The sequence below is a fragment of the Numida meleagris genome, chromosome 25 (assembly GCF_002078875.1).
Source record: "Numida meleagris isolate 19003 breed g44 Domestic line chromosome 25, NumMel1.0, whole genome shotgun sequence".
Lineage (NCBI taxonomy): Eukaryota > Metazoa > Chordata > Aves > Galliformes > Numididae > Numida > Numida meleagris.
The window spans coordinates 860,361-887,749 of NC_034433.1; the positions used below are offsets into that span (position 1 = coordinate 860,361).

Consider the following 27,389-nt stretch of genomic DNA (forward strand, 5'->3'; position numbering starts at 1 on the left):
GCCTCCACGGCTCTGCCAGGCTGCGGGTGACAGCGGCGGCCATCAGAGGGAGCCACGCTCACACACGTGGGACACGCGTGTCCCCACTGCGAGACACGCACATGGGGCTGCCCGGCGCGTCCCCACTGGGCACGGAGCCTGCAACGCGCGTGGGATGGCTCCTGCCGCAGAGGGGGTGGCATTGCTGCCCCGTCCCCTTGCTGCCGTGTCCCTCTGCCACGCTGGCATCACCTGTCTCTTCCCACAGGGACAAAGCCAAGGAGCTGTGGCAAACCATCCGTGACCTGGAGGCTGAGAAATTTGACTTGCAGGAGAAGTTCAAGCGGCAGAAGTACGAGGTGAGCCACCAGCTCCTCTCTGCTGGAGAGCTGTGGGTCAGCTCCCCGCTGTGCTGCATCAGGGATGACCCGTGCTCACCTTGGCATGGGGCAGCACACATCTAGGAGGCTCTGAACCATTGCAGTGGGTCTCCCGCTGTGTGGCACATCACAGCCCTGTGCCAGTCCCCGGGGAAGGGCTGCTGGGGAGCAGAGAGCAGCGTGCACCTTTCACCCCAGCCCAGTATGGTGCATCCCACCAAGCCTCACCACTCACCTGCATTTCTCTTGCAGATCAATGTCCTTCGAAATCGTGTTAGTGACCACCAGAAGGTGTAAGTACCAGGCCTGGCCGAGCACCCTTCCTCATTGCTCAGTGCTCCCAGTTTCACCCCATGTTTCTCCCAGCTGCTCCATGCCCCATCCTTACACACCTGCAGGGACCTGGGTCTGTGCTGCTGTGCTCCCATTGAAAGGCCCCCACTGCCCCCCCCAGCTTCCCCCTGCCCCACAACAGACCCGGGTAGAGCCCTGTGTCCTGCAGGTCACACTTGCCTCCTGCTGTCCCCATCCCTGCAGTATCCCTACCCACCACCTCAGGGAAGGCCCTGGAGAACCCCCCCAGGTGTTCATGGGGGTGGAGATCCCATGGGCTGTGGGAGCTGTGCAGCCCCACAAAGACATGGAAGCTGGTCCCCACGTCCCTTGCGCAGCACTGGGGGACCTAGGGTGGAGGTGGGCATTTAACCCATTCTCTTGGGAGCACTGTGTTGTTCTCATGTCCCTGTCCTGTCCTGCATGAGCTGTTCCTAGCCTGCCCTTTTGTCAGTTAGCAGCATTTCCCCTGCTCACACCAAATCTCTCTTCTCTTCTGCCCTCCCATGGCTCGGTGCTGCAGCAAAGGGTAAGTACAGGCTGCATGCCTCCCATCACACGTGTGCTGCATGGACACCTGGGGCAGACCTTGTGCCAGAAGTAGGGCTGAGGGAAGGACTGTCCCAGGGACTGGCATCAGAGCAGGGCTGGTGACTCTCAGGATGCCCAAAATACCCATCACTGATTGTCTAAGCCACCACCACCACCACCACCACCACCACCACCACCTCCTCCTCCACCACCTCCCCCGCTGGCCCATGCCCAGAGCAGCACCTGTTCTCCTTGTTCTGGATAAGCAGAACAGTGCAGCCAGTCCCAGCTGGCAGCTTCTGAACCTCAGAAGAGGGATTCTGCAAGCATCACCGAACCCCTACAGCTGGAGGTCCTTTATTTGTTGGGAGGGAGGAGCCTAGGGAGGGAGGCTATGGGGGCTGATTGGAAACACCTGGTAAAACACATGAGCTTGTTCCCAAGGAGTCCCAAACCCCACTGACTGGCTCAGCCCCCAAGCTAGGGAAGGTGCTACTGAAGATCTCCTTCCCTGCAAGCATCAACCAGCAATAGCTTGGTCCTCTTTTGAGGACCTCCAGTAGCACCTCTCTCTCACCCCTTGTCATTTTCATTAACGCCTTTTTGCCCGCTCTGCTTCCCATCTAGGTCAAAGGCTGCCCGTGGGAAGACCATGGTGGGTGGCCGGTGGAAATAGATGGCTCTGAAGGCAGAGGTGAGGCTCAGCCACAGAGAGCAGCAGTGCTGTGTGCTCCACCCATGCCAGGGCTCCGCTGCTGCTCCATTGCACGGTGCTTGTACAGAGCTTGCTGCAGGCACCACGCTGCATGGGTGGGCAGGTGCTCAGCAAGGTGCTGATTCTCATCTCCACACCCCCACGTGATGTTGTGTCTGTAAATAAAGAGAGGAGTGAGGGGGGTGCGGGTGTTGTGTCCGCTGGGAACCAGGAGGAAGTGTGCAGCAGTTTGTCCCAGCAGAACTTGGCTGAGCCCTCTGTCAGAGCACGAGGGGATGCAGCTCCACCTCTGGAGCCTCTGATAATGTGTGCTCTCCCCACGAGCTCCTGGTGCGTGCACGTGGCCCATAGGCCAGCAGAAGATGCCAGGCTTGCACTGCTTCCTGAGGCAAGCTGTCCCCTGCTGTCACTCAGCAGCACCTGAGCCATGAGGCCTTTCCCAGAGCAATGAGGGATGGTGGATCTTCATGGGCTTCATGTCTCTTGACAAGAAATTTCCTCTCCCTTCTTTCTGGGGCTGCCTCTTCTCCCCACCCCAGGCCCGGTGACGCAGGGACGTGCTGCAGGTTTCTCCCTGTGATGCCAGTGTCAGTATCTGCCAAATTCTGGGGACAAGGATCAAGTGGAGAGCAACCAATCTCCTATCACCCTCCTCCTCTAAACCCAGCGGAGGAGGGATGAGGAGGATGGAACAAACAGGGAGAGCTGGGGAGGGTGGAGGATCTGGGGTATGAAATGACACAATCACAGAATGGCTGAGGTAGGAAGGGACCTCTGGGTCCATCTGGCCCAACCCTGCTCCAGCACAGACACCCAGAGCTGTGCCCAGCACCGCGTCCATAGGGGTCTGAAGATCTCAGAGGAGGAGACCTCACAGCCTCAGGTCCCTGAGCAGCGCTCCACCACCCCCACAGCACAGTAGTGCTCCTGATGGTCAGAGGGGCCCTCCTGGGGCTCCCAGTTGTGACCGGTGCCTCCTGCCCTGCTGCTGGGCTCTGCCTCCCTGCCCTTCCCTGCAGGCATTTATGGCCATGGATAGGATCCCTCAGCCTCCTCTGCTCCAGGCTGAGCAGCCCCAGCAGCCCAGGACGTGTGGCCACACTCATCCCTGTGTCCCAACCCTAAGGACAAGCGATGAATCACAGAGAGTTAAGCATTTTTGCAGCCTCAGTCCTGAGTCCTCCAGTCCCTTCAGCATCCTCATGGCCCCGAATCCCCGAAGGGCGGCTGAGCGAAGGCCCAACCAGTGCCATTTCCAACCTGCCTTGATGCCTGTCCCTTAGGAGACAGCAACACCCCGAGCTCCCGGCAATCAATCCTCCAAACCCTCCTGCAGAGGCAGGGCCATGCCCGGTGCTGCACAGAGGCACTGCCTCTCTGCCCGTCCCTGTGGGCGGCAGCGCCCAGGGTGGGGGCACGGCACAGCGGCACTCCCTGCTTGCCACAGCACGGCCTGTCCCAGCAGCACACTGGCCCCCCGCCAGCCTGGCTCCCTGCGCGCCGGGGCCGAAACCAGCACCCTCCTCCCTGCCCAGCACCTCCCTGTGCCCTGAGTCAGCGCCCAGCCCTTCGCCATCTCCCACCCGTGTCCCGCCACCCATGGGCATGATGCAGCGTGGTGCGGGATGCTGGTGTCCCCTTAGGCGCCGTGCCACAACCTGGGGTTTTCTTTGGGACTTTGCGTGCTGCACGGGCTGTGTGGTGGTTGCATGGGCACAGCGTGTTATGCCAAGGTGTTGTGTGTTGGTGAGTGATGTCTGGGCATGCTGTCACCATCCTGCCGTGCACCAGGCATGTTTTGCAAGTGGATGAGTCTGCGGGAGGATGGGAGTGAGGGGACCTGGAGAGCAGACTTTGGAGGGGTGCGGAGAGTACTTGGTGCTGTTCTGCTGGGGACATTTGCAGTGTGCTGGTGCCCTGCAGTACTGCTGTGTGGTCCCAGTGTCCACATGGGAAGTGGGACTTCTGGATGTGAAGCCAAAGCATGAACATCCTCTGGAGCATGGTACGAGGGGCAGAGAGCTTTGTCCTTCCTTCCCCAGTCCCTTAATTACAAGAAAGACACTGAGGCCCAGGAGTGTGTCCAGAGAGGGCTAATGAAGCCGTGAGAGGTCTGGAGCACTATGGGTTCTTATGGGGAGTGGGAACTGGGATGGTTCATTCTGGAACCTCCTCCAGAGGCTTTGCAAGCTGTGCAAATATCTGACATTCCAAGTTTCTTATGGCTACTTTTAAATGCCCTGTAAAACCTGTGGTTTCAATTAACATCTCAGCGCTGTAAAGCGCTGCCTGTACAGCTAATTCGTGGGTATCACTTAATCGTTTTAGTTGGATAAACTCACCCATGGTTTACGCTGATCCCACAGATGTGTTAAATCATTGATGAGGACTTTAATGCACCGTAAGCACAGTTTAGCTTCTATGCAATGACCCATGTCCGTGAGACAAGTCCGCTGACAAAGCAAACAACCGTGCTCTGGGATGGAAAGGAAGAAGCTTGGGCTGTTGCATGGAAGCAGCGTTTTATTGGCACTTAGTGGAAGTAAAATAAGCTTCCTAGTGTTATCTGAATCATTGCTTTTGCATGTGCTCTCATGCCCAGGTTTCAGCTGAAGTTCTGGGTGTAAACCATGCTGTTCTTTGGTGCAGGCAGCAACCACTGGCGGGAACACTGAGATCTGATACTTAGTGGGGGCCCAGCTTTGGATCCATAACATTCATGGCTGGCAAAGGCAATGCTGCTGCACTGCTTGCCCTGATCTGGAGCTTTGAGCTCTGGTTTTTACCCCAGCAGAGCTGCAGCGCTCAGTGCTCTCTGCTCATGACATCGGTGTTTGCTCCCCATACTACACAAATTGATGGGTCAGATTGTGGCACAGCACAGCGCTGACATTCCCCTACAAGTGGTGCTCTGCTGGTTTTGGAAGCGCCACGAGCCTTTTATCTGCACACATAAATAAACAGAGTTGTGCCTTTGCAGAGCCATAAATCAAACCTTGATATCATGACAAAGACAGAAGGCTTTGATCCAGGGCAGTGCTTTGATCTCTTGCAATGAACCAGATGTTGGTGATTATCTGTTGAAATAGAGCGGTAATTGTCACTTTTCAGGCAGTGTTGCAGTGCTGCCCTGTCAGCCTGTTGGCTGTGTGCCATGCCGCACCTCAAAATAAAACAGGCAGAACATGGAAATCAATTACGTTTTGCAGTTCTCAAATTCTGCCAGTTATTTTGGAACAACATATTTTGGAAAGCAAACGTTTAGCTTTGAGATGTTTTAGGTCGTTACAAATAATTACGAGCAGTATGATGCTGGCAGAGAATAAGAAGAATTTTTGGATGCTGAGTGAGGTGCCCATGGGCCCTGTTGGGAGGACAGGGGCTGGTTGGCTGCACCAAGGGCTCCTGTCCACCAGGGTTGGTGGAACAGTGTGAAGGAGATCTCAGCATCGCCTGAGCATAGTCTCATAGACCCATAGAATGATTGGGATGGAAGGGACCTTTAAGACCATAAAACCATAGAATGGTTGGGTTGGAAGAGACCTTTAAGACCATAGATCCATAGAACTGTTGGGTTGGAAGGGACCTTAAAGACCATAGACACCACAGACCCATAGAACTGTTGGGTTGGAAGAGTCCCTAAAGATCATAGAAACGTAGAACCATGCAACCATCCAAACATGGATGGGATGGGTTGGAGTTGGACTTGGGGGATCTCAGAGGTCTTTTCCAACCTTAAGGATGCTGTGATTCTATGATTCTATGAAAAGCACGTGGCCGCCTGCCCCAGGGACATGAGGGTGACAGTTGCACCACGAGGTCACTTGAAGGCGCCTGGATCCAGCGGTGAAATTAGAAGTTTTGGATCAGGCTTTCTAATGCCTCAGACAAAACAGATCTGAGGAAACTGGGTTTAATTTTGTCCTCCCTTTTGAGGTTCTGCCCCAGAGGCAGACCAGGGATGCTTCCTGGTGGAGATTTATGGAGCATGCAGGAGTTTCCAAGCCAAAATTCTTGGCCTGAAATGTCTACATTATTGCTGTAGGGCTGGGTCTCTGAGTTCACTCACCCATAGAAGAAAAAACAATGTCCTCATCTCTGCTTTGCTTAATGTGACCCACATTCCCCAAAAGCCAGTGACCTGCAGAAGTCACATTCTTGTGGGAGCTTAACGATTTGCCCAAAGCAAGGAATAGGAAAGCTAGGATTGAACACTGCTCCAGTGCCATGCTAAGCTGGTCGCAACCAAGTTTACATTAGAAAAGCTAATTCTCCATTAAAAGAGCCTGGTATGGGTTGTTGCTCCCGAATTAATGGTCTTGAGACAGCAGAAAAAGGCTGTTTGGCCAACAGTGCCGAAGAGGATGCGCCCTTGTTTGGTGGATCTGCAGAGGGACTGTTAGCTCAGCACTTTTAGCGCACACCGGCTGCACACACACACACAAATTAGGAGGAGGAAGCCACATGGTTGGTTTTGGGGCATTCCTGCCGAGGTGTTGCTCTTTTGATGTCAGTGGGGCTTCTCCGGGCTGGGTCCGTTTGCACCGCTCACAGCCCTGGAATGTGGCCGGGGATTGGTGTGACCAGTCGGGCCAGTCAACAGATCTTCCTCCAAAATGAATTTTTACTGAAATCTGCAAGGACCTGTTGCAAGTGGGTTGACTCACATGGCTTCTCAGCTCTTAGTCATGAGCTTCTTCTCTGGACAGTTAATTAGTTTGTTCTCATGGAGCTCTTTGAAGATGCAAGGCAGGCTGGGAAAGTGAAGTGTTATTAGCTCATTATCTGCAATCTTTTTTTTTTTTTTTTGTGACAGAGCAATAAAGTCTGGGTTCAGCCTAAGATGCTTAACAGCACTAAAAAATGAACCATCCACACACCCAGTTCTGTCCTTATTTCAGCACAGCTCTTTGCTAATGACACTTCATGATGCTCATGAATCTCCTTAACCCCAGCCAGGCAGAGCAGAGTGGCTTAGCATCACCGCACACATAATTGGCAAGGATGCTAAGAGCTACTCCTACGCTGGTGGAAGACCTGAAAACTTGGAACTCGGACCACAAATTTCAGTCTACTTCCTACTGGGCTCCATTTGCGTGTAAAAGGGGAAAAAGAGACCAGTGTTATTTTCTATCTTTTTTTTATACCCTAATGTGGATGTGTCAGGGGTCAAGTTCAGAACCTGAGAACTTGGAATCTCACAGAGCAGCGTGAAATTAAACAGCCCAGAAGGCAATGTGTGCGATGAATTAGCATCTGTCTGCACAGAGCAGCTCATATGAGTCGGGTTACGTTCAAAGAGAAGAAGTAATATTGAAAGTATTATTTTTGTGTCTGCAAAGGGCGCGCTGGCCAGACGGCTGCCTTGCCCTGTGGAGTGCAATGGACACAACACTGACTGCATAGCTGCTCTCTAATTGTGTATCTGGCAATCTGGGGATCTTGCCAGAGGTATTTCAAACTCTGGTGTGTGCAGTGATGGGGCCTGTTGCGAGGAGCCGTGCTTTCCTGTTTGGGTGCCTGAACTCTTTTGGCCCAGTGTTCCCATTGCAATGGCTCCACGTGCAAATTCAGTGGCTTGTTGCATTCAAGGCCGTCACTGAACACAAATACCCTTTGCAAAAGTCTGTGATACAAGTCTTGTTTCCTTGCGCTGTTGGACACAGAGAGCAGATTCATGGTATCCCTGTTTTGGACATAAGATTCCTCATTCAGGCTGGATATTAGGAGAAATTTATTCTCAAAAAGGGTGGTGAGGTATTGGAATGGGCTTCCCAGGGCAGTGGTGGAGTCATTGTCCCCAGAGGGGTTCCAGAACTGCGGAGATGTGGCACTGAGGGACGTGGTTATTGGGCATGGTGGGGATGGGTGGGGTTTGAAATTGGTGATCTCAATGGTCTTCTCCACTGGCAATGATTCAGTGATTTCCCTTGCCTTGGTGGGTTGTCAGCATTGGTTATGTGACTTCCAGCTCTCATTTCCTCGCTGGGTCAGAGCAGCATCAGAAGAAGCCAGGCTGCAAAGTCTGCACTTTGATAGCCACCATCCTCTTTGCATTGCTTTACATCCGACCAGAGACAGTGAAAGCAGCCACAAATTGCTAAGGAAATCCAGTTAGAAGTCTTTCCATCCAGGGATGAGCAAAACAAACAAAGCTCCAAGCATGAGTCAAAGAGCCCAGCTATTTGCAGAGAAGTCCTCTTAATCCTAACCATAATGATGCGTTACCCTCCGGCACATGGGTGTTGCTGAGCATGTCAACCTTTTCTCTGCGGACTTTTTCGTAGAAAAGGAGGAAAGTGAACACCCTGCATAGCTCAATGACTCCAGGAGCTGGGATTTTCAGAAAAGAGTGAATGGTGCGAGTGGTGATGGCTTGACAAGATCTGGGAGCACGCCCATGGTGCGTGCCCTATGGGGCACAGGAGCACTGCAAAGCTTTGCCACCTGGATGCTGATCTGCTTGTTTCACTCTCATGTCAGAATGACCCAGGAGATGTGTAGAACCCGTCCTGGCAGCGTAGTGCTGGTTCAGCATCCTAGGAATGAAGACTGGCCTTTTGCAGTACAGCACTCATGTGAGTGTTTTTGTGTATATGTGCTCACAAATGATAAAGGATGACATTCAGGCCACCTAGCTGTGTCTGAGCATCACTTATCTTCATCTGGGCCTCTTTAATCAACAGTGGAAATAGAAAATTATTAATTAGCCCCTCCTTCCGTCTCTGTCTTATGATGGATAAACCATGTGGTTTCTCCACTGGCTCTCTGGGGATCCCAGAGTGACTGCCTCTGTGTCTAATTTGAAGCTGCCCAGGTGAGGGTGGATTGATCCTAAGAGATTTCTCCTAACAAGGAATGAGCAATAAAGGCCAGGGCGGTAGGGAATGTTTTTCAGATGTGGTTGTTTAGCTCAGCCAATGGAGACTTGATGTTTAGCTGCTTTAAAAAATAATGCAAGCAAGCTGTGCTTCAAGCCCTGCAAAGCTGGGCAGGTGGCTGTGGGCAAATGATAGCTGCCCATTGCTAGAGGGGAGGAGATGGTGGATCTGCACTGCTGGCAGCTGGGCACGGGGCAGCCTTGCAGAACCACAAGCATTGGCAAATTTATACTGAATTAATTATGCCTGGGGATCCCCCAAGAAGACTTTAAGAAAACGGAGTTTTAAGAACATGAAAGCACCTGAGTTCTCTGAAATCACTCAGCCCTTTTGAAATGCCAACGTTTAGCTAAAACATTTCAGATTTGTACGTTGGAATAAGGATAACCTCTGGCTTCCCTGGTCTATGCAAAAGATGCTCTTGGTCCTGGGCACTTAGGGAAGGAGCAGCCCTGAGACACATCCATGTTGACCAGTGGTTGATCATGAGCCAGCAATATGCTCTCATGGCCAAGAAGACCAATGGTACCTTGGGGTGCATCACAAAGAGTGTGGCCAGCAGAGCAAGAGAGGTGCTCCTCCCCCCTGAGAGCCCAGCAGAGGGCTGTGGAGATGGGGGGGGGGGCCTGGAGCATCTCCCTTACGGGGAAAGTCTGAGAGCCCTGGGGCTGTTCAGCCTGGGGAAGAGAAGGGGCCAGATTCTGTTTGCTGGTGCCCAGTGACAGGACAAGGGGCAGTGGGCACAAGCTGCAACACAGCAAGTTCCATAAGGAGAAAATTACTGTGAAAATCTCCATTGGTTCTCCTGATCCCATCGGCTGCTGTGCAGCCTAATTCAGTGCATGGCTTTACCCCTCTTCTACCTGCAGCTCCACGGGCTGCAGTGCTGCAGAGGTTCTCTCCGGCTTTCCTGGGGTGCTGTGGGCTCTGCTCCTCCTGCCCTGGGCGAGGTGGGGCTCTGACTTGCCGTGTGCTGTTGGTTTTCCCACGGTGCCTGAGCCCTGCAGGGACATTGCTGCTTCGCCCAGGTTCCCGGGGCAGGAAGGAGATGGGTGTGGGTTTTGCTCTGTGTACCAGTCACCATTTGGATAGCATAAACACCATCTCCTCGCTCTCTTTAACCCCCTGCTTCTCGCAGGAAATAATTTTGAGGCCGTTTCTGGATTGCTCCTGGGGAAAGAGAGAAAAAAAAAAGAAAACAGCTGGGATAGGCACAGCCAGAATTTCATCGCACAGACAGGAATGACAGAGATGTGCTGCAGTCTGGGAAATCCAAAGTCTCACTGTGAGCCCACCAATGGTCCCTCTGGGACACTGAGTCATCACCCGCACCACCCTGGGCTGCTCCTCCTTCCCTGAAAGGAGAAGAGAATCAGTTTCCTAGTGGGTGAAACATGCTACAGAAAAGCTCAGGGTGGGATTCAAAGGCACTCGGGACAATCTCACGTTTTCCTTTTTTTGTATTTTGAGCGTTTCTTTCAGCTCTGCTGATGTGAGAATGATTTTCCTGTTCTGCCACGAAGGAACCTCGCTGATCAAGGCAGGAGTTACCTGTCCCTTGAGATCAAGAGGCTTCCAGGGAAAGAATAGAGAAAGTAAGAGGGAAAGCAACAAGATGTGCAAAGCAAATCCCTGCTGTACTCGGTTGTATAGCACGCAGCCTGGGTCATCCCTCAGACTGAAACTTGGCCTCAGGACCCAAAAGCAGCCACTGTTATTGCCTGAGCTCAGATCTGTTAGGTAAGAACTTGCAGTGCTCTTGTGAGGCTCCTGGAGAAGGGAAAGGAGGGAGGAACTCTGCTTCTCTGGGAAACTATTCGGCTTTTGTAGTGCCAGGAGTTCCAAAAGCGCTACCATTTCTGGAAATCTCTACCTGCCTTTTTTCCATTGCATTGCTTTGGGAGGCCAGGCACACCTGTGTAGGGTGGGGGTATTTATCTGGCTGTGCTCCCCATTTGGAACTAGATGATCTTTGAGGTCCTTTCCAACCTAATCCGTTCCATGATTCTATGATTATATTTGCAGAAATTCTCCACAGGCACAGGAGGCACCAGGCCTGGGCAGGGCTCCTGCTTTGCTCCAGGTATGACAGCATTGAGCTGCCTGAGCAGAGCTCAGCTGTGCCCACCTCACAACTTTGGGACAGCTGGGATCCCAGCCAGGACCTGCAGCATTGGCTGAAGCGTTGCTCAGGGCCAGGCGTGGGGTGGTGGTTGCCCACTCAGTGTGAGATTTCCAGGGCTCAGGATGCTGTCACAGGAGCTGGAAGAGCATCGCTGAGGCTTGGTTGGCTGGAGGTCACCCAGTGTGAAAATTCATCATATGGGTTGGGTTGGAAGGTTCCTTCATGCCCATATGGTTCCTCCCCTGCTGTGGACTGGCTGCCCCCCACCAGCTGAGGTTGCCCAGGGCCCCATCCATGGCCTTGGGCACCTCCAGGGATGGAGCACCCACAGCTCTCTGAGCAAAACACCAAAAAGGGACAGAGTACCATCCTGGATAGATAACAACTTCCATCGCAGTGAGATTACATCTGCAAGGAGACGTAACTGTGGGAAAGATACAAATGAGGGTTATACGATAGAGGAGCACAAAGCCGTGCACGTTGCAGGGAAGGTAAATAGGGGGTGAGTCACTGCACCTCACACGGGACTCGTGCTCTCCCTGACCCCCGGCTCCCGCAGTGGGGATGCCCTGGAGCGTGGGTGCGTGAGTGCTGTGGGGCTACGGTCTGCGGGTGCCATGCATATGCTGAAGCTGTTCTGCATGCACTGGGCCTGTATGGGGCAGGGTTTGTGGTACGGGATGCCACGTGTCCTGGAGGAGCGTGCGACATGGGGCCTGGATGCCACAGAGGTGCCTCTGCTTGGGGAAACCAAGATAGGGGAGCTTTGTTGTGCTCCAGCATGGGGTGGTGGCACTACGGGGTCGTTTGTGATGTTGTGGTGTATGGCTGGGGCTCAGTGTGCTCTGCGCACTGCAGCGTGATCTCTGTGCTGCTTAATTAGGCCAAATTGGAATGACCTTTGGCGGAGCATTTCGGGGGATGCCTGGGATCTACGGGGAACACATCCCACAGGCCCAAGAATGCTCTGAACAAAACACAGGACACAAAGGTTCGGAAGTGGCCCTGTGGGACAGGTGGGGTTGTAAAGGGCTTGCTCTGCAGGTGGGACAAGACTTTTCTGGGGGAGTCTCATGCGTTATTTTTGGTCCCGTGAACTTTAGGACCTGTAAGTTTTCCGTGGACTCACTGCTTGCTGTATTTTGGAGAAGCAGTGCTGTATGGCTTAGTGGGCATGGTGGTGCTGGGTTGATGGTCGGACTAGATGATCTTAGTGTTCTTTTCCAGCCTTAATGATCCTATGAGCACTCTGCATGCTGCAGATCCCAGGTTTTTATAAGGCAGTTACTGAGGCACTACATCCAAAACCAACTGGAAACACGTCAGCTGCACTATGGCCTAGAAGCAGCCTGAGTAAGGAATGACGGTGGTTGCCAATGCAATTTTGGTTTCGAAGTGTTGCTGTGTGAGATCCCTCCAAAACTGATTAAGAAGTTTGGGTTTCGGTGCTTTGCCTTTGAGCTTCATCCCCCGTTGTCCTCCCACCCCTCAGAGGTCTCAGCAGAGGGTGCTGCAGGAAAGGAGCTCTGCAGCATGGGAGGATGTCTGCTCCTTTTCCTGTGCAGGGATTTGCAGGATGTGCCAAGCCTGTCTGATAGGCAACGAATCCTCTTCTCATAGGACACTGGCCAGGGCTGAGCATTATTCCTAAGCCTTGCCATGAGTAAACAAACTAAACACACTTTGTAGCTGAGATCACGTTCCCTTTGGCAGGTTTCCTCTTTGAAGAGCCATCTTCTGACGGAGATCAAGAGGATGCTGCTTCCTTGCTGGTTTTGCAAGGCTGCCGTCAGGATTTACACGCTACTGAGCTCCCACATGGGGAGCACTGTGTCTTCTGTGCACCCTGCGCTTCCTTTATCCCCATGCACTCCAGGTTACAGACGCTGCAGGATGCGAAGCAGAGACCAAACTCTTCAGTGCTGTTGGCAGCAATCCCTCGGAGCAGGCTGGGAAGCCCCCAAAGCAGATGCAGCCTTAAATTGGCTCCTAATTAGCATGAAGAATCCACAGACCACCGTGTGCCTGAGGACTAAAAGTGATGCTTGTATGTGAAACTTTGGTGAACTATAGACCGATAAGGAATGGGTGACAAATGACAGAGAAACACCAGCATAGAAAAGTGCTAAGTGATATACCCAAGGTGAAATAATCTTACCAGATGCAAACGATGGGCTTGGAGTTGACCATAACCACCTGGAGGGAACTCCAGGCTCCCATCCCAGTGACACCCAAATGATGCAGTCAATACACAAATCTCCCACAGACTGAAGTAGTAACTCATGGTGACTCTCCCTAGAAAGCTCACGGCTGAACAACCAAAATAAATCCCTCTGCAACAAGTGGCTTGAAGAAATTCCAGCAATTTTTATTGATTTCAGCTTTTCCAATGAAGCAAATACATACAGTACAGCCAAAACAAAACTCTGATACATTATTCTCACATACCTATATCTTACAGAATACACTGTATAGCTATGGACTGGTAGGCTCGGGTGGTCTCAAACTGGTGTGTGCTCAGAGAGGAATAAAACTGCCTACTGCCTTCCACGCAGTCCATGAGGCTTCTGAAATGCTGGGGTGGGTTGGATTGTACATACACAAAACAAACAAAGCATTTAAGAGAAAACAGGCCAAAAAGCTCTGCTAAGCCCAGGACAAACAAGTGTGGTATTTATTTACATGGTTGTGTGTCCTGCGCACAAATCAAGCCCCAATTGCTCTTATTCTGCTGCTGGCAGAGATCAGGGTGCTGCTCGCTGTGGTCCTTCCTTCCTCAGTAGTTGTCCATCACTCCAACCCACGTCCTGCAGACCTGCCCCCAGCTGTATCCCTGCAGATCCGCCCTGCCTTGCCTCTCACACAGGGAAAAACCAGGAACACAGCCCAGCAAGGAGCGTGTCGCAGCCGAAGACGTGCCTCCACAAAGCAATGTCTCCCTCGAAGGAAGAACGTTGGTGGCAAAAGGTGAGAGCAGCATCCAGGTGCTGAGCTCTGCTCCTGGTGTTGTTTGGAAAAGAAGGTCCCCAGACTGCTGGGTATGAGCAACACCAGAGGTTTTCCTTTCGCTGCCAGACATCAGCGTCACTTCACCTACGTGGGTAGAGTCTGTAGTCCAGATTTAACAAAGAGAGACTGAGAGGGAAATAGAGCTGAGTATCAGAGAGTTTCCTGGGGGGAAAAAAAGAGCTGCAAAGAGCCCATGGGTGTTAGAGGGGCCGCAGCTCAGCCCTGCTCTCCCAGGTTAGCTGTACTCTGAGGTATGAGAGCAGCAATGTGCAGCACTGTAGGGAAACTGAGGCTGGAGGGAGCTCCCTGGTCTGCCCAGCTCAGAGCAGGGAGAGCATCCAGGCCAGGAGGGCTGTGCCCAGCCAAGAGCTGAACTCTGAGTTCATTGCAGGAGAGTTGGACCAGGTGACCTTCAAAGGTCCCTTCCAGCTGAAATAATGCTGTGATTCTACACGAGATCTCCAAGGATGGAGACAGGTTTTATTTGTGTCCTTTTGTCAGCTTTGCTGTACCGGAAACACTGATACGAGTGATGTATCCAATCCTTCCAGCTCAGTACTTTGTAATGAAACCTCCAGTACTTGTAAATTTAATTGTGGGATGATTACTGCAACTCTTTGTGCCTAATATAGTGCTGCTGTAAATTGCATTACCGGTGAAAGCAGCAGCGCTGTTTTAAAATAAAGCTTAAATAACAGCCAATTAGAATGAATTTCCTCAATATTCCATCATTACATTTTGCAGTTAGCTTTCCCAATTAATTTTACAGGGAAAAACATTAGCTCCCAGGACTTCTGTCTAACGTGTAATTACAGGAAGAAATCTGAATGCAAAAGTGCATGCGACGTTATTCTAGAGCAAAACTGCGGCAACCCTTCCTGCGGACACTGCAGCCCTGCTGGACACCTTGGGTCCTGCCAAAAACATTCTGACCCATGAAATGAGAACATACACCCAGCTATGCAACAGCTGGCAGCCGTGGTGAGGGCATGCCCACAGGCCTGGGCTCCTCCGCTGCTGTTTAAATGCTCCTGAAACTGTCCTACCGGATTCGCCTGGTTCCAGCTCTCCACTTCAAAGCTGCTTTTTGCTCTTTCATTTGGCTGGGAGCTCTGCAAAGAAAGCTCTCGACTGAACGTGGGTGAACGCAAGCAAATAGCTGTTGCTCATTAAAGTGCACAAGGCTGAGCCACCCTTTGTAGACCAAGAGAAAAGCGGCTGCACTCCTCTCGCTCTGCGCCATGGGCTCCGAGCGGGGATGATGCCACCCAGAGCTGAGCTGGGTGCTGGGGACAGGCCTGCCAGGTCAGTGGGACATGCCAGCTGCCACCACGCGAGGAGCTGACCCCTGCAAACACTAGACTGCTTCTCCCTGCCCAGACTCAGCTCCATAACCCATCCTTCCCAAACACCTCCTGCACCCTCCACATTGCATGCAGGGCTCTGTGCCCCCGCAGCGCATCCTCTGCTGATCCTCCCCCTGCGGCTCCGAGCTCACATTTCTCACATGCTTTTCCATTTCCGCTCATTTCTTCACGTTGCTCAGTACAAACAAAGCCTGACGACAAAGGCCACATCCCTCACTCTAGGCACTCAGCAATGCTGGGGAAAACCAGCTCCTTCTCCTGGCTCCAGCTTCCCCAGAGCTGTATTTCTCCTCGCACGGTCCCACGGTTGCATTGCTCCGGTGCCCAGTGGTCTGGGACCTGGTGTGCCCCTGCTCTGTGTTAGCACTGTCCCTTACAGCTTCAGAGAGCAGCTGCTGAGTGCCAGGGGAGAATCAGCAGCTGACAATTTGCTTCTGGAGATAAAGAGTTGAGGTGACAGGAGAGGAAAAACTAATAACTATGAGAGCTCATAGGAGAAAAATAAATCAGAAGCAGAAAAGAAGCCCATGTTCATAAACGTTAGGAAGCAGCAGTTTTTTTTTTAAAGAAGAGTATTGTGTGTATCTGTTTATAACAGCCATATGCGACGTGGGGACAACATAGAACCGGCAATTTTTGCACTTCTGGGTGAAAATAGGTTGTGACAAGAATTTGGTACGCGGATCGGGTGGGATTTGTCAAAACTGCAGGGGGCTGAAACTGCACAAATGACACTGAGTTTTGGTGGGGACTCAGCCCTGCTTGCTGGGTGTGTGCATGCACGTTGTCTGCATGCACACAGCGATGTGGACACAGTTACACAGACACACTCTTTGCAAAAAAAAAAAAAATAAAAATATTGACATCGAGAAACTATAACCTCAATAAAAGTCCCTTCTCCCCCCCCCAAAAAAGAAGAAAATGCTTAAAAATATCGGTATCATCCATGTGAAATCCGTATGTTTGGTTTGCTTTACAGTGGAGTTTAACTCACAAACTCTCTACATCTTTAACATCCTAAGTAATTGTGAATGGGTGCTCTTCCCGGAGATGAACCAATTCCAAATTCTGAAATGGAGAAAAACGAAGAAAAAGAGATGCCCAGATATTAAAGCATGGAAGATATCATTCCTTTACATCCATACCCAACTTTCAGTCTTTTCCCTTGGCCTGTTCCCAGTTTCCGTGCCTCCCCTTCCCCATGGGTGAGGGCCCATTCTCACCTGCAGCCCAAACGTGCGTGGAGAGGCTCCTAAAATCTGGAGGGCAGAGTCCTGAAGGTCGTCCCAGCTAAAGATCCCATCATGTTCTTATCAAATCCTTGCTGAAAAAGCAGGTGGATATGGAGTGCAGTGAATGTGCTTTGCTTTCAGAACGGATAGCTATCAACTGCTGTGAGAGACCCCCCTGGCCAGTTCAAAAGCACCCTTAAAAAGCATGCTCCGTTCTCAAACTGTCTCCTCTGTTCTCTTCATGCCCTCAACACATGAGCAGTCACCTTCATGGATGGACCTCACCTTTCTCGCATTGCTTAGTGCTGGACTCCTCCAGCTCTACCGGGGGAAACCTCGCCTTAGACCTTAATGAGCGTTAGTTCATCTTATTGCCCACCCTGGAAAAACGGCAGAGATACATGCACGGTGCATCTCTGCTTGCAGACTCCCACCCCAGAGTACACCCAATGCAGTGACCATCTCTGGGAGCACCAAAATGAGATGGCAGCGCTGCTGCAAAGCTACACCAGCTCCTACGGAGAAAGTCCCTCACCGTTAAGAGAAGAACAATATTTAGTCTCCCTCTGCCTTCCTGCCCCCGGGGTATTCCCCTTTGTGGATGTTACTCCTTCTCTTTAATTTAGCCCTTTGCTCTCTGCAGGTGCTGCTGTTGGTGAGCTGGAAAAACCCATCTGGTTCAAAGCGAGCCACTGGGCTGGGAGCTGGCTCCGCGCCCCGGCTGTGCGGCACTTCTGCAGTTTCTGTTGCAGGGAGTAGAACAAATCCTAAATACTCCTCTTAGGGGCTGAAGAGGTTATGCTGACTGCAGAGGTGATGTGACCACAGGGCAGGGCTACGGGTACAGAAGAAAATGGGAGAAAAGAGAGGAGGAACCTCGCAAAGACCTCTGCAACCTCATGGAGTGTGTCAAAAGCGGGGCTGTGCCATCAGCCAGAATGCAGAGGCGTTCTCCTTACCTGCTTGAGCACACTCTGGAGCTCCCTGTTCGACCAAAGGTCTGTCAGGAGGAGGCGAGCAGCTTCGGCTGCTTTTGGACAGGAGCTGGGAAGATGAAAGCAACATGGGGGAGTTATGGACAGCTACAAAGCGGCACCAGGAGCCACCTCCAGCCGGGCACTCACTGGGCTGATAATGACTGCCAGCGAAATAACACAACCATCAAATAGCCCCAGTTGGAAGGGACCCATCATCGAGTCCAACCCTTCATTGCTCTCCCAGCAATGTTACGTGACGACATGCCCTGGGACCAGAACAGAACAAACAGAAAGGGAAGATCTGAGCAGAAGAACGGAGATGAAAAAGCGTTTCTGGAGTGTGAAATTTGGAAGGATGAAGAAGTGAAGTGGTGCCAGTGTGGACTCCATGGGGATGTTGTGGGCGAATCCCTCAGGAGGGCAGCACAGGGAAGGGCTCCATGCTCACAATAACAACTGTAACCAGAAGTCCTTGCTCAGCACAAGTTAATAGATACCTGCTCACGTAACAGCTCCGAAACCATGAGTCATAACAGTATCTTCTATAATTTTGGAACATTTCATACGACAACCCAGATCTAAACCTCAGTGCCAGTTGTTATCGCTGCTCCCGATCTGCTGGACCATGTCCTGCCCGTGGGAGAGTCCTGAGCTCTGTGACAGCCCCAGCCTGTCCCAGCCATGGGGAGCAGGATCAGACCCTCCCTGGCTCCCAGCATGGTGCAGCTCCACAAAACCACCGTTCCTGGAGGCTTTCAAGAAGAGGGCAGATGTGGCACTGAGGGACATGGTTGGTGGGCATGGTGGGGATGAGTTGGGGTTGGACTTGGGGACCTTAGAGGTCTTTTCCAACGTTAGTGATTCTATGGTACCATGATCTTCTGATTCCACAAAAATGCTGTGTCCTCCAAACAGTGCACTGGGCTATGAGAAATGGGACTGGCGGAGTGGGACCTGCAAGCACCATCCTGTGAGCATGAAAACCCAATGAGCAAATCCAGGGTGTTTCTCTGACAGATACAGCAGATGGTACCAAAAAAACCTCCCAGCCTACAAGAAATGACCACGCTGAATCTGGTCAGAATGACCACGCGTTGTTGGTGCTGCCTGGAGGACTGGAAGAGCAGCACACAACGAGAAATTCTTGAGCAATGTTTTGGGCCAAGAGGACGAGGTTTTATTGCAAAATTGTTTCTCTGGTTATGACCATCCCATACTCTGTCATCGGAATGACCATGCTTAAAAAAATTGCTGTGGCTGAAAACTGGTATCTGGCCAAACAGCCATTGGAAAGCAATGATCACGGAGGTATTTAGGATTAGATCATCACGTCCCAGACACCTGCTTTTTCAAGGATATATTGGCTCATATCCTAAGTAAAAGAGCTGGGAGTACCTTGTAACTGTGCAGTGTGTATCATGGAACAGATATCAAGGACAGCTGATTTGGGGGAGAGTTTTCAGAAAGCAAGCTGCCTGGAAATCAAAGTTCATTTTAAGAACAGCCTGGGCTTTTTACAAATAGCATTACAAGATGTCAACAGACAGCTGCAGAAGAAAGATGAAAAGGATATAACAATAAATCAGCAACTCAGCTTGATTTTCAGAAACGCCAGCAAAAAAGAAGACATTCAATATTTTGCTAACTTGGATTGAAAAGAACAAAGTGAGCACACGCCATCATCACTATGAAGGCTGCGTCACTGAGGAGGATATATGCAGGAGGCTGAGACAATTATCTAATTGGGATGCACCAGGAAGGAGAAGAAACCACAGCAATCAGATTAACTGTGGAACTGTTTATGGCTTTCACTGAGAATACAGCTACACAGAGCATCAAGGGAAAGGAACCCCAGCTCTGAGGGCTGCAGGCTGGCATCTGGGAGGAACGTGAGAAAGGAAAGCATCCGTAACTCCTCTGCAGCCTGGAAGTGATTTCTAAAATGTGACTACAAGATTGTCTGCAGGGAAACTGAGGCAAATCAACAGAGAAAGCTCTGCAAAACGCTCACAGGGTGCAGTGCGGTATTGGTGTTCTCCATGGGGATTTGGTCGCCACTGGGATGTCCTGTGCTCTCTATTTCTGCCGGCCGTGGGGCTGGGAAAGAGGACTGCAGCACAGTCTGGGGAGCACAGGGTCTGTGTCCAGCCTCACCAACAGCCCCACAGCAGGTGTCGGGTCCAGTTATTGCCATCAGGGAATAGGTGGGGCTCTTTCTGACGCAGGAATAGACAAATTCTACCCTGAAATTTCCCATTTGTCTTCAGAGACAGTACAGGGAGGTGGGAAAAGTTAGCTCCACTCACTAGAAGGGACATCACTTTCATATCTGTTCTATGGAACAGTCCAAAACGATATGGTTGGAAGAAGCAAGATGAGTCCTGGGTGCAAATTGCTGGCATCGTTTTCATTAGAACAGCACTGAAATCCATGGGAACAGAAATACATCGTGCAGTAAAAGGAACAATTCAAATTCACATGGGAGTTTCTCAGAAGGAATTTGTGATAGTCGGGAGAAAGACACTGAAGACTTCTCCAGAGTTTAGTAACTCTCACAGTTAGTGAGTCATTGGAAACAAAGCTCATCACGCTAAACAGCCGAGACAATTAAGGTATGCACAGCCCGGTTGTGCAATGCTCTGCTGAAGCAGTAATGAGCCAACGACTGGTCTGAGGGAGCCCAAGAGGGACTTCAGGCAGAAGTTAATGCCATTCATAACAATGAGGACTTAGAAGAGGGCAGGGTTTGGTGTTAATTGAGCTTGTTGTAGAGTGGAAGCATATAAAAGCAGTAAAGTGACTGATATTTGTTGGCTGAAGCCCAACCTAAACAGAGAGGCCACTGGTAATGACTGAGAATCTCCTTGCTGCCACAGAACAAGAGGTAAATTGTAAGTGGTTTGTCAAAAGATGATGGAGAAGCCATGTGAATGTCTTTTCATAACAGAAAACAATAGGCCGCTTGCACAAGGTATTTTAAAACAAAGCCAGATGGGAGGAGAGATGAGAGTCTTGGAATGGAGACACAAAGCTCCAATTTGGCCAGAAATGAGCACACCATTTGGCAAGAGTTGACAAGCTTTTGCACGGGGCTATAAGGGGTGCAAAACTCAAACCATTCCTGAAGGAAAAAGTGGTAAAATATGTTGAAATTGTTCAGCTGTCGAAGTTCATGGGGTACAGGCAGGTAGACTGGAAGATCTACTTATAAAATATGTATATACTTCATCATGGCTGTGTTTTAGCCATTTGAGGTGAATGCTCCAACCAAAAGATGGACCAATGCGAACATTCAAGCTAAGCATAATCCCAGTAGAGCAGCAAATTTCCTGAGACCCTCTCCATGCCTTCTGCCCCAGACTCACCCATTTCGGCACAGGCTTACTACATTATTGAGCATGTTGCTTGTCAAGTAACTCTTTCCCAGGTGTGGGTTGGACATGATGAGGTTCCTCAGAGTGTAACAAGCTGATGTCATGATCTCGCCATAGCTGTTGGTATTTCCAGACTGGAATGACAGGAGACGTGATACATCTGGGAGCACCTGGTGAGCTAAAGAGGTGGAAGGTTCCAATCAACATTTCAATAAACCCAGCACAGGTGAATGAAATTATTTGTATTAGCATTATTCAGTGCAAGAATGCAGTGTTATTCCCCAAAGGAGGCAATAATAATGCTGGATGACAATGGCATAGTAGCTTTATTTGGTTTCCAGAGCTACAATGAGGACCTCTGGAGAGGTAATGATTTTGATTGTGGGTGGTCAAGTCTGGCTCAGTTCCCCAAACACTATCATCCCCACTACATCCTCCTGACCCTGCAGATTCGTCATTATCCATAAAGCATAACATCTGCTTGTAAAGACAGAGAGCATGCCTTGCGTTAAGCCTGCTTAGACCACCTGTAATGGTCTTCAACCAGAACAAATGACACTATGTTCCCAATATGGGAGCTTGGCCAAGTTTTGTTATGGGGTTTATAAAGCGAGGTGGGCAGATGTTAGAGAGGTAGAAACTAGACATCATACTGGGATCCACCGTGGTAGAAATGACTTACCCATGGTTTTGTGCAGGATAGGATGTCGGGACATGTTGCTCAGCAAAGAAGCACCAGACCGGACAACTTCGGAGCTGTTGGACTGCAGGAGCCGTGCTATGCGAGGCAAACCTTTTTCCTTCACCCCAATCAATTGGCTCATGGCATTGGACATCTAAGAGACAGAACAGCAATGTCTCATGACTTCCAGTGCTGGAAGAACGCGCCTGCAACGATGTGCAGGTCCAGGCATATATGACCATACTACAAAATAAGCATACCTTCTCCTGCCATAATCCCACCTACTTTGTCATTTACCCCTCTTCTCCAAAAGTCAGCTTCTCATCCTCTGTCATATGGCAGGGCCTTCTGTCCTCTTTCTGGAGGCCTGAGGGGGACAGGTGATCTCCTAACTGATATTCCCAACTGATGGAGAAATTTTACCTTTCATGTCCGCATTGCCCTTGCTCAGCTCCCTGCCACGCCACAAGTAATAGGCTGCTTTGGAATAGCTAATGATACCTTTAAATAATGAGCTGAAGGCCAAAAATACGCTTCTCGGAACCTGATTTCATGTTTGCTTACGTAAATCTAGAAGATCTTAGGGCGTAACCAAAGCGGCTGAGTGCTCCTGGACTTTGAAGCACGTACCATTAATAAATTGCCCACTTATTAATAGAGTTTAACCTGAACTTCTCAGCTACCACACCACTAGATATCATCACACGACTAGAGTGACACACATCCATCAGCAGCGACGTGGAGATGGAGGGAATGGGCTGAGACCCAATGTCCCCCCTGTGCTCCAGGAGACACACGCATTGCGTTACAGATCCACGCCAGCACGACTGGGATGTATAAAGCTGAGGCTGAGAAGAGATTCAGAGTTCTCCTATACCAACTGAAGGGCTATAGCAGAAGTTTAGTTAAACAGGAAGAAAAAATCCCAAAGTATTTCACATTGAAAGACTCGTAACCAAAAAGAAAGCCTCGGAACGAAAGCTCCCAGCAGGCTGGAGCTGTTAATGCCGTCCAGCTCCTGCAGTGAGTCACGCCGTGGTGCTGGGTGAAACGCCCCGCACACGTGACGTGCCTCTCCTACGTACGAAATAATTACCCCTTTATCTCCATCGCCATCTTATTTAAATTGGAATCGATGAAGTTTGACACAAACAGACAAGTCGAGGTTTGCCCACGTGAGCGCAGCCTGTGGGGACATGCCTACGGCGGTGACACTGGGCTCTGCAACTCGCCATGCCCCAGCCCCGGCAATGCCCACGGCATCACAGCCCGTGTCACCTTCACGCTGCCATACCCAGGTGTCTGTAGGACATCTATCTGCAAGGGTAATTGCAGAGCAGTTCTGATGTGAGCAGGATCCACAATCCACAGCACAACCCACCCTGTGATTACAGCCGCCTCCCACTTAAAACACACACGCAGGTGGTGCGTGCACATCCTTTCTCTCTCCTGTAAATGATGTCTGGCCACATGTGCACATCTGGTGTCACTGGTGCCTTGCAGGGACGGTGCCACCACCAGCAGGTGTTGGTGTTACAACCAACAGTGGAAATCATACAACTGTAGAATCACAGAATGGTTTGAGGTGGAAGGGGCCCTTAAAGGCCGCCTGGTCCCACTCCCTGCAGTGCACAGGGACACCCACAGCTCCAGCAGTGCTCAGAGCCCTGCCCTGACCACGGGGGTCTGCAGGGACGAGGCACCACTGCCTCTCCGGGCAGCCTGTGCTGGGCCTCACCACCCTCAGTGTAAAGAGCTTCTTCCTTATATACAATCTACATCTCTGCTCTTTTAGTCTGAAACCACCTCCCCTCGTCTCATCACACAGACCCTGCTATGGAATCATCCCCTTCCTTCTCACAGCCCCTTCAGACACTGAAACCTGGAGGAGCTCCTGGAAAGGTGCAAAGACCTGGGACAGATCCTTGGGTTGCTGACTGTAGCCCCTGTAGGAACCCATCTTTGGCATTTATAAGCACCTGAGCTGCACCATCAACTGCGGAAGGATCTGCAGTAGTGCCCTGAGGTGGAAGGAGGACATTTCTCCTCCTGACCACTGTAAGGTGCTGGCACGTTCGGCCATGTGTGTGCAGAGGAGCGCTTACCAGCCCTCGGCTCGCAGTGAGGTTCTGCAGGGCCCCAGCACAAGCCTCCAGGGTGGCATCCTTCTTGCTGTGATCCATCAGGGACAGGTAGGTGCGGATGGCATCGGAGTGGTACAGCCAGCTGGGTCCCTTGGGTTTAAAATCCTCCTCGGGGAGAGGGACGCCGTACTCATCATTCTACAAAGAGATGAGAAATTGGAAGCTCAGCTCCCGCTCCTCGCTCGCAGACCCCGCTGGGAGATGAGGAGCGCATTTCCAAGCCCTCTGCAGCACGTCTTACCTCCATTTTGCCACTCCTGCTGTTGAAGCAGCCTGTGAGAGTTTTGTCCATGTAAACGCTCCGGGCCATGTGGTTGAGCTGGGTGTATTTGTTGGGAACTTCGGCATCCAGGCGGTAGGAGAGGTTGTGCAGGATGCAGATGCAGTTCTCCACAGACTGAAATCACCCCCAGAACAAAAAAATGCAAGTGTGACATTTGGCAGCCACAAAGGGTCCCGTCCCCTCTCTTGTTTGATAGGGTTTTCGAGCTACTCCCAAAGCTGCAGTTATTAACTACGGGGATGAAAACTAGTAAAGAGCTTGGGAGGAGCAGCTGGTACCTTGTCATCAGGTCGGTTAGAAGCCACGCAGTTCTGGGCATAGGTCATGACGGAATCGATCAAGCCAGGGTAATTTCTCATGGTCTGGCGTCCCATGTCTGCAGAACTCAGGTTTCTGAAGAAAGCCATTGCACAGCAAGTCAGGAGAGAAGGAGGAGAGAGGGTTACTTGGATTTACTCTAATCTCTATCAGCAGGAGACCTTGGCCATGGCCCTGGCTGAATTAACTTGGGTTTTTTTTGGAGATTGAGCAAGGCTCTCATTTTGGAGGCTTCTGTAGGATCACTCTGCTGCTGAGCTCTCACGTTGCTCATCTGGATTGATTTCACCTGGGAAAAATGATCTCTTAAATGTCCTCCTCCTTGTATAGAAGACATACTCCTAGGGCAAAAAACGATCAGCAGTGTTTGGCCCAAGAGACCACAGGGGTGATGTTCCATAGGCTGATCCCCTCCTCCTTGGAGGTGTGTCCAATAAAATAAGCAGATGGAGTAAAGACTATCTGTTAGTCCTGGAAAAATCAGGAAAATGCAAATGGTTGTAAGAGTGGATCTGCGAGGGGTCACTGTCAATGTTCATATGGGAAATGGGGACAGACGTGCTGAAGAGCAGCAATAGCTCTGACCAGGGGGATTGACCAGGTTGTAATGCATCCCCGAGCACACTGCCAGGCTGCTGCCAGGACAGGGGAGATTTTCCTCCAGCAGGAAGTGACTTTTTTGCTAATTTTTTGTTATTCTTTTTTCTTTTTTTTCCTTTTCTTTTTTTTTCCTTCCCTGTCTTATTGTCTTGTAGCTTGCAAATGAAAAACAAAGAGAGGTTGGCCGTCACTGTGAGATATTCACTCCAGGCGTTCCAGAACTGGATTTGATGTTTGCTGTGATTTGCAGCCTCTTCATTAACATGAATTCATCTGCAATCCAGAAATTCTTGAGCAGCAATGGCTTGAGCCCAGGGCAAACCCAAGGCTCTTCTCATCCCCGTGCTATGATGTGGCAGCGCCGTGAGTCAGAGTGAGTGGGGGCTCTGGGCCCAACCGCCCTGCTCCCCTCACTGCCCTGCACAGCTCGCTGCTGGATATCCCTGCCTCCAACTGCAACGCCAAGACAGAGCCTGCCTGCAGTTACACTCCATGGAAAGCTCCTTTTATACTACCACCGTACTCTTCTTCCCTTACTTTAATGACTTATTTCGTGGCACTGAGTTGGGATGGCCTTGGGTTGGGATTGTCTTAAAAGTGGATCGCTTTGCATGCACATCACGACGCTCCGTTGCAGGGGAAGGCTGCCTTTTTGAGGCAGGAAGGAGCAGTGCTCGCTGCCTTTCAGACCCAGTTCCCAGCCACAGAGGACGATAGTATCGCGTCTCCAAAGGCCCCTGCTGCATGCAACCATTTTGTTTCACAGGCAGATACAGCTCCTGCTGGCTGCATGTCTGGTAAGGGTGCGGTCGGTGCTAAGCTCCCTCGGGGAGAGCTTCAGTTGATGAAAGTACCTAATTATACAGGGTATTTTTTTTCCACTTGTTCCCAGTGAGACAAGGAGCTCGCATCCAAGTGGAGGAGGGTGGTAGGAGAGACAGCAAGTCAGGACGGAGATCCTCTGCAAAAGGGCTCTGGCTTTTGAGTGGAAAAGTGAACTATGCTGGGCTCAGCCTGCTCCTCCTCTTCTGTGGGTGACCCCTCTGACAAGCAGGCCAATACGCAGCAAGCTGCAGGGCCAGGGCTGCCAGGCACAGTCCAGCGCAGTGGGACTGTGCTGTACTAAAACAGTTATTAAAATGAGTGGGGAAACGTTTGTTTTCCCCACGTAGAGAACGCTGCCTTTTTATCACCTAAAACTCAAAACTGGTTTGTTTTCTAGCAATCAAAATTTCCTCTGGAAACCTCAAAATGTAAGAGCAGAGAAGCGCCAGGTTTCTGCACTATTGCCACTCTCCAATCACAAAGCAACTTACATTCCTCGTGGAGACACTTTGCAGGAGCAAATGTATTAACACAAAATCTTACTATGAGAATATTTTACATACTTTTTTTTTTTTTTTTTTTACATGCCGACTCACCTCAAGCACCCTGTAGCATTGAAGAATACTTCGGGGTCGATAATTTCCCTTGTCCTGTTGCAGCCGCCATCAGACCAACCAGAGAAAGGGATGATAACACAGTCTGTCAAGACGGGGAGAGCCTCCTGTATCAACTCCTCTTTTAATTCATCGGTGGAGGAGAGGTTCCAGAGCAGTCCTAGGAAGGAGATGGAGGTAAGTTCAAGTTTCTGCCCATCCCCATAAGAGATGGGCAACAGGAACACGGTGTCACGTGGAGATGTGCACCTAAGCACTGTCCCTCCTCCCAGAGTTGGTGTTCCCTGTTTTTAGGTTGCAGGAGGAAAGCATTTCTCCAGGAATCTTGTGAAGGTTTGCACGCAGGACCTCAGGCAGAGCTGAAGGTGACCTGCACCAACAAACTCGGATCAATCCTTCAAGAAAAGATGGGACACCAACCAGTTACCTGACAGGGGTGCAGGAAGGAAAGAGAGTGGCCCAGCACCTACAGCGAAACCTGAGATAAACACAAACCCAATGAGCAATTGCAACCTGGGGAACCCCCATAGGACACTGAAGAGCCAGGACTTCCTCTGCCTTGTGTCTTAGGTCGCCATTTCATGCAATAGGAGCACAAAACATCCCCTTTCTTGGGTGGCCATTTGTGCGTCAGCCAACATGGACTAAGGTAGAGAGGAACACGGTCCTTGCTGGAGGTGAGCTCCTCGGGGGCACGAGGCTGTTGTTGTCAGTGCTGGGGCTGACACCAGCTACGGGGCTCTGTGTACCTGTCAGTTGCTTCTGAATTTCGGTGTTCCCCGTCCTGCGCAGGAGGCTCACACACTCCCTGATCCCGTTCTGCCGCCGGGTTTCTATCTTGTTGGTTGGATTCCTGAAGACCAAATTTCGGAGGGCTCCAGCTGCCGCCCGCTGTACGTTTTGGTTCGTGCTGCGGAGCAGCTCGACGAGCTTGGCGATTCCCCCGAGCCGATAGACCTGCACCGGGAAAGACGTGCTGACATCAGTGCCATGCCAGGGGTCAGCGTGGCACCTGTTTGT

At 51.0% G+C, this 27,389-nt stretch overlaps 2 protein-coding genes and 1 long non-coding RNA gene across 4 annotated transcripts in view; 1 reads left to right on the forward strand and 2 right to left on the reverse strand.

The window, feature by feature from the left end:
• Positions 1-1,901, reverse strand: part of LOC110388291 — an 8,579-nt gene extending 6,678 nt beyond the window's left edge. Inside the window, exon 1 of the long non-coding RNA XR_002432843.1 lies at positions 1,467-1,901. This is a non-coding gene — a long non-coding RNA (uncharacterized LOC110388291). The remainder of the gene's footprint in view (positions 1-1,466) is intronic.
• The window catches only part of TNNT2 (troponin T2, cardiac type), a 3,492-nt gene extending 1,372 nt beyond the window's left edge, over positions 1-2,120 (forward strand). The window contains exons 5-8 of the mRNA XM_021377413.1: positions 248-338; positions 612-652; positions 1,216-1,221; positions 1,851-2,120. Coding sequence (XP_021233088.1) covers positions 248-338; positions 612-652; positions 1,216-1,221; positions 1,851-1,899 — 187 coding nt within the window. The 3' untranslated portion in view covers positions 1,900-2,120. The remainder of the gene's footprint in view (positions 1-247; positions 339-611; positions 653-1,215; positions 1,222-1,850) is intronic.
• PKP1 (plakophilin 1) overlaps positions 13,292-27,389 on the reverse strand; it is a 36,802-nt gene continuing 22,704 nt past the window's right edge. For both annotated transcript variants that reach the window (XM_021377431.1, XM_021377433.1), the window contains exons 5-14: positions 27,119-27,326; positions 26,352-26,529; positions 24,291-24,405; positions 23,971-24,126; positions 23,691-23,867; positions 21,586-21,739; positions 20,895-21,081; positions 17,512-17,596; positions 16,544-16,644; positions 13,292-16,388 (exon numbers count right to left, since the gene is read on the reverse strand). In XM_021377431.1, coding sequence (XP_021233106.1) covers positions 16,573-16,644; positions 17,512-17,596; positions 20,895-21,081; positions 21,586-21,739; positions 23,691-23,867; positions 23,971-24,126; positions 24,291-24,405; positions 26,352-26,529; positions 27,119-27,326 — 1,332 coding nt within the window. In that variant the 3' untranslated portion in view covers positions 13,292-16,388; positions 16,544-16,572. The remainder of the gene's footprint in view (positions 16,389-16,543; positions 16,645-17,511; positions 17,597-20,894; positions 21,082-21,585; positions 21,740-23,690; positions 23,868-23,970; positions 24,127-24,290; positions 24,406-26,351; positions 26,530-27,118; positions 27,327-27,389) is intronic.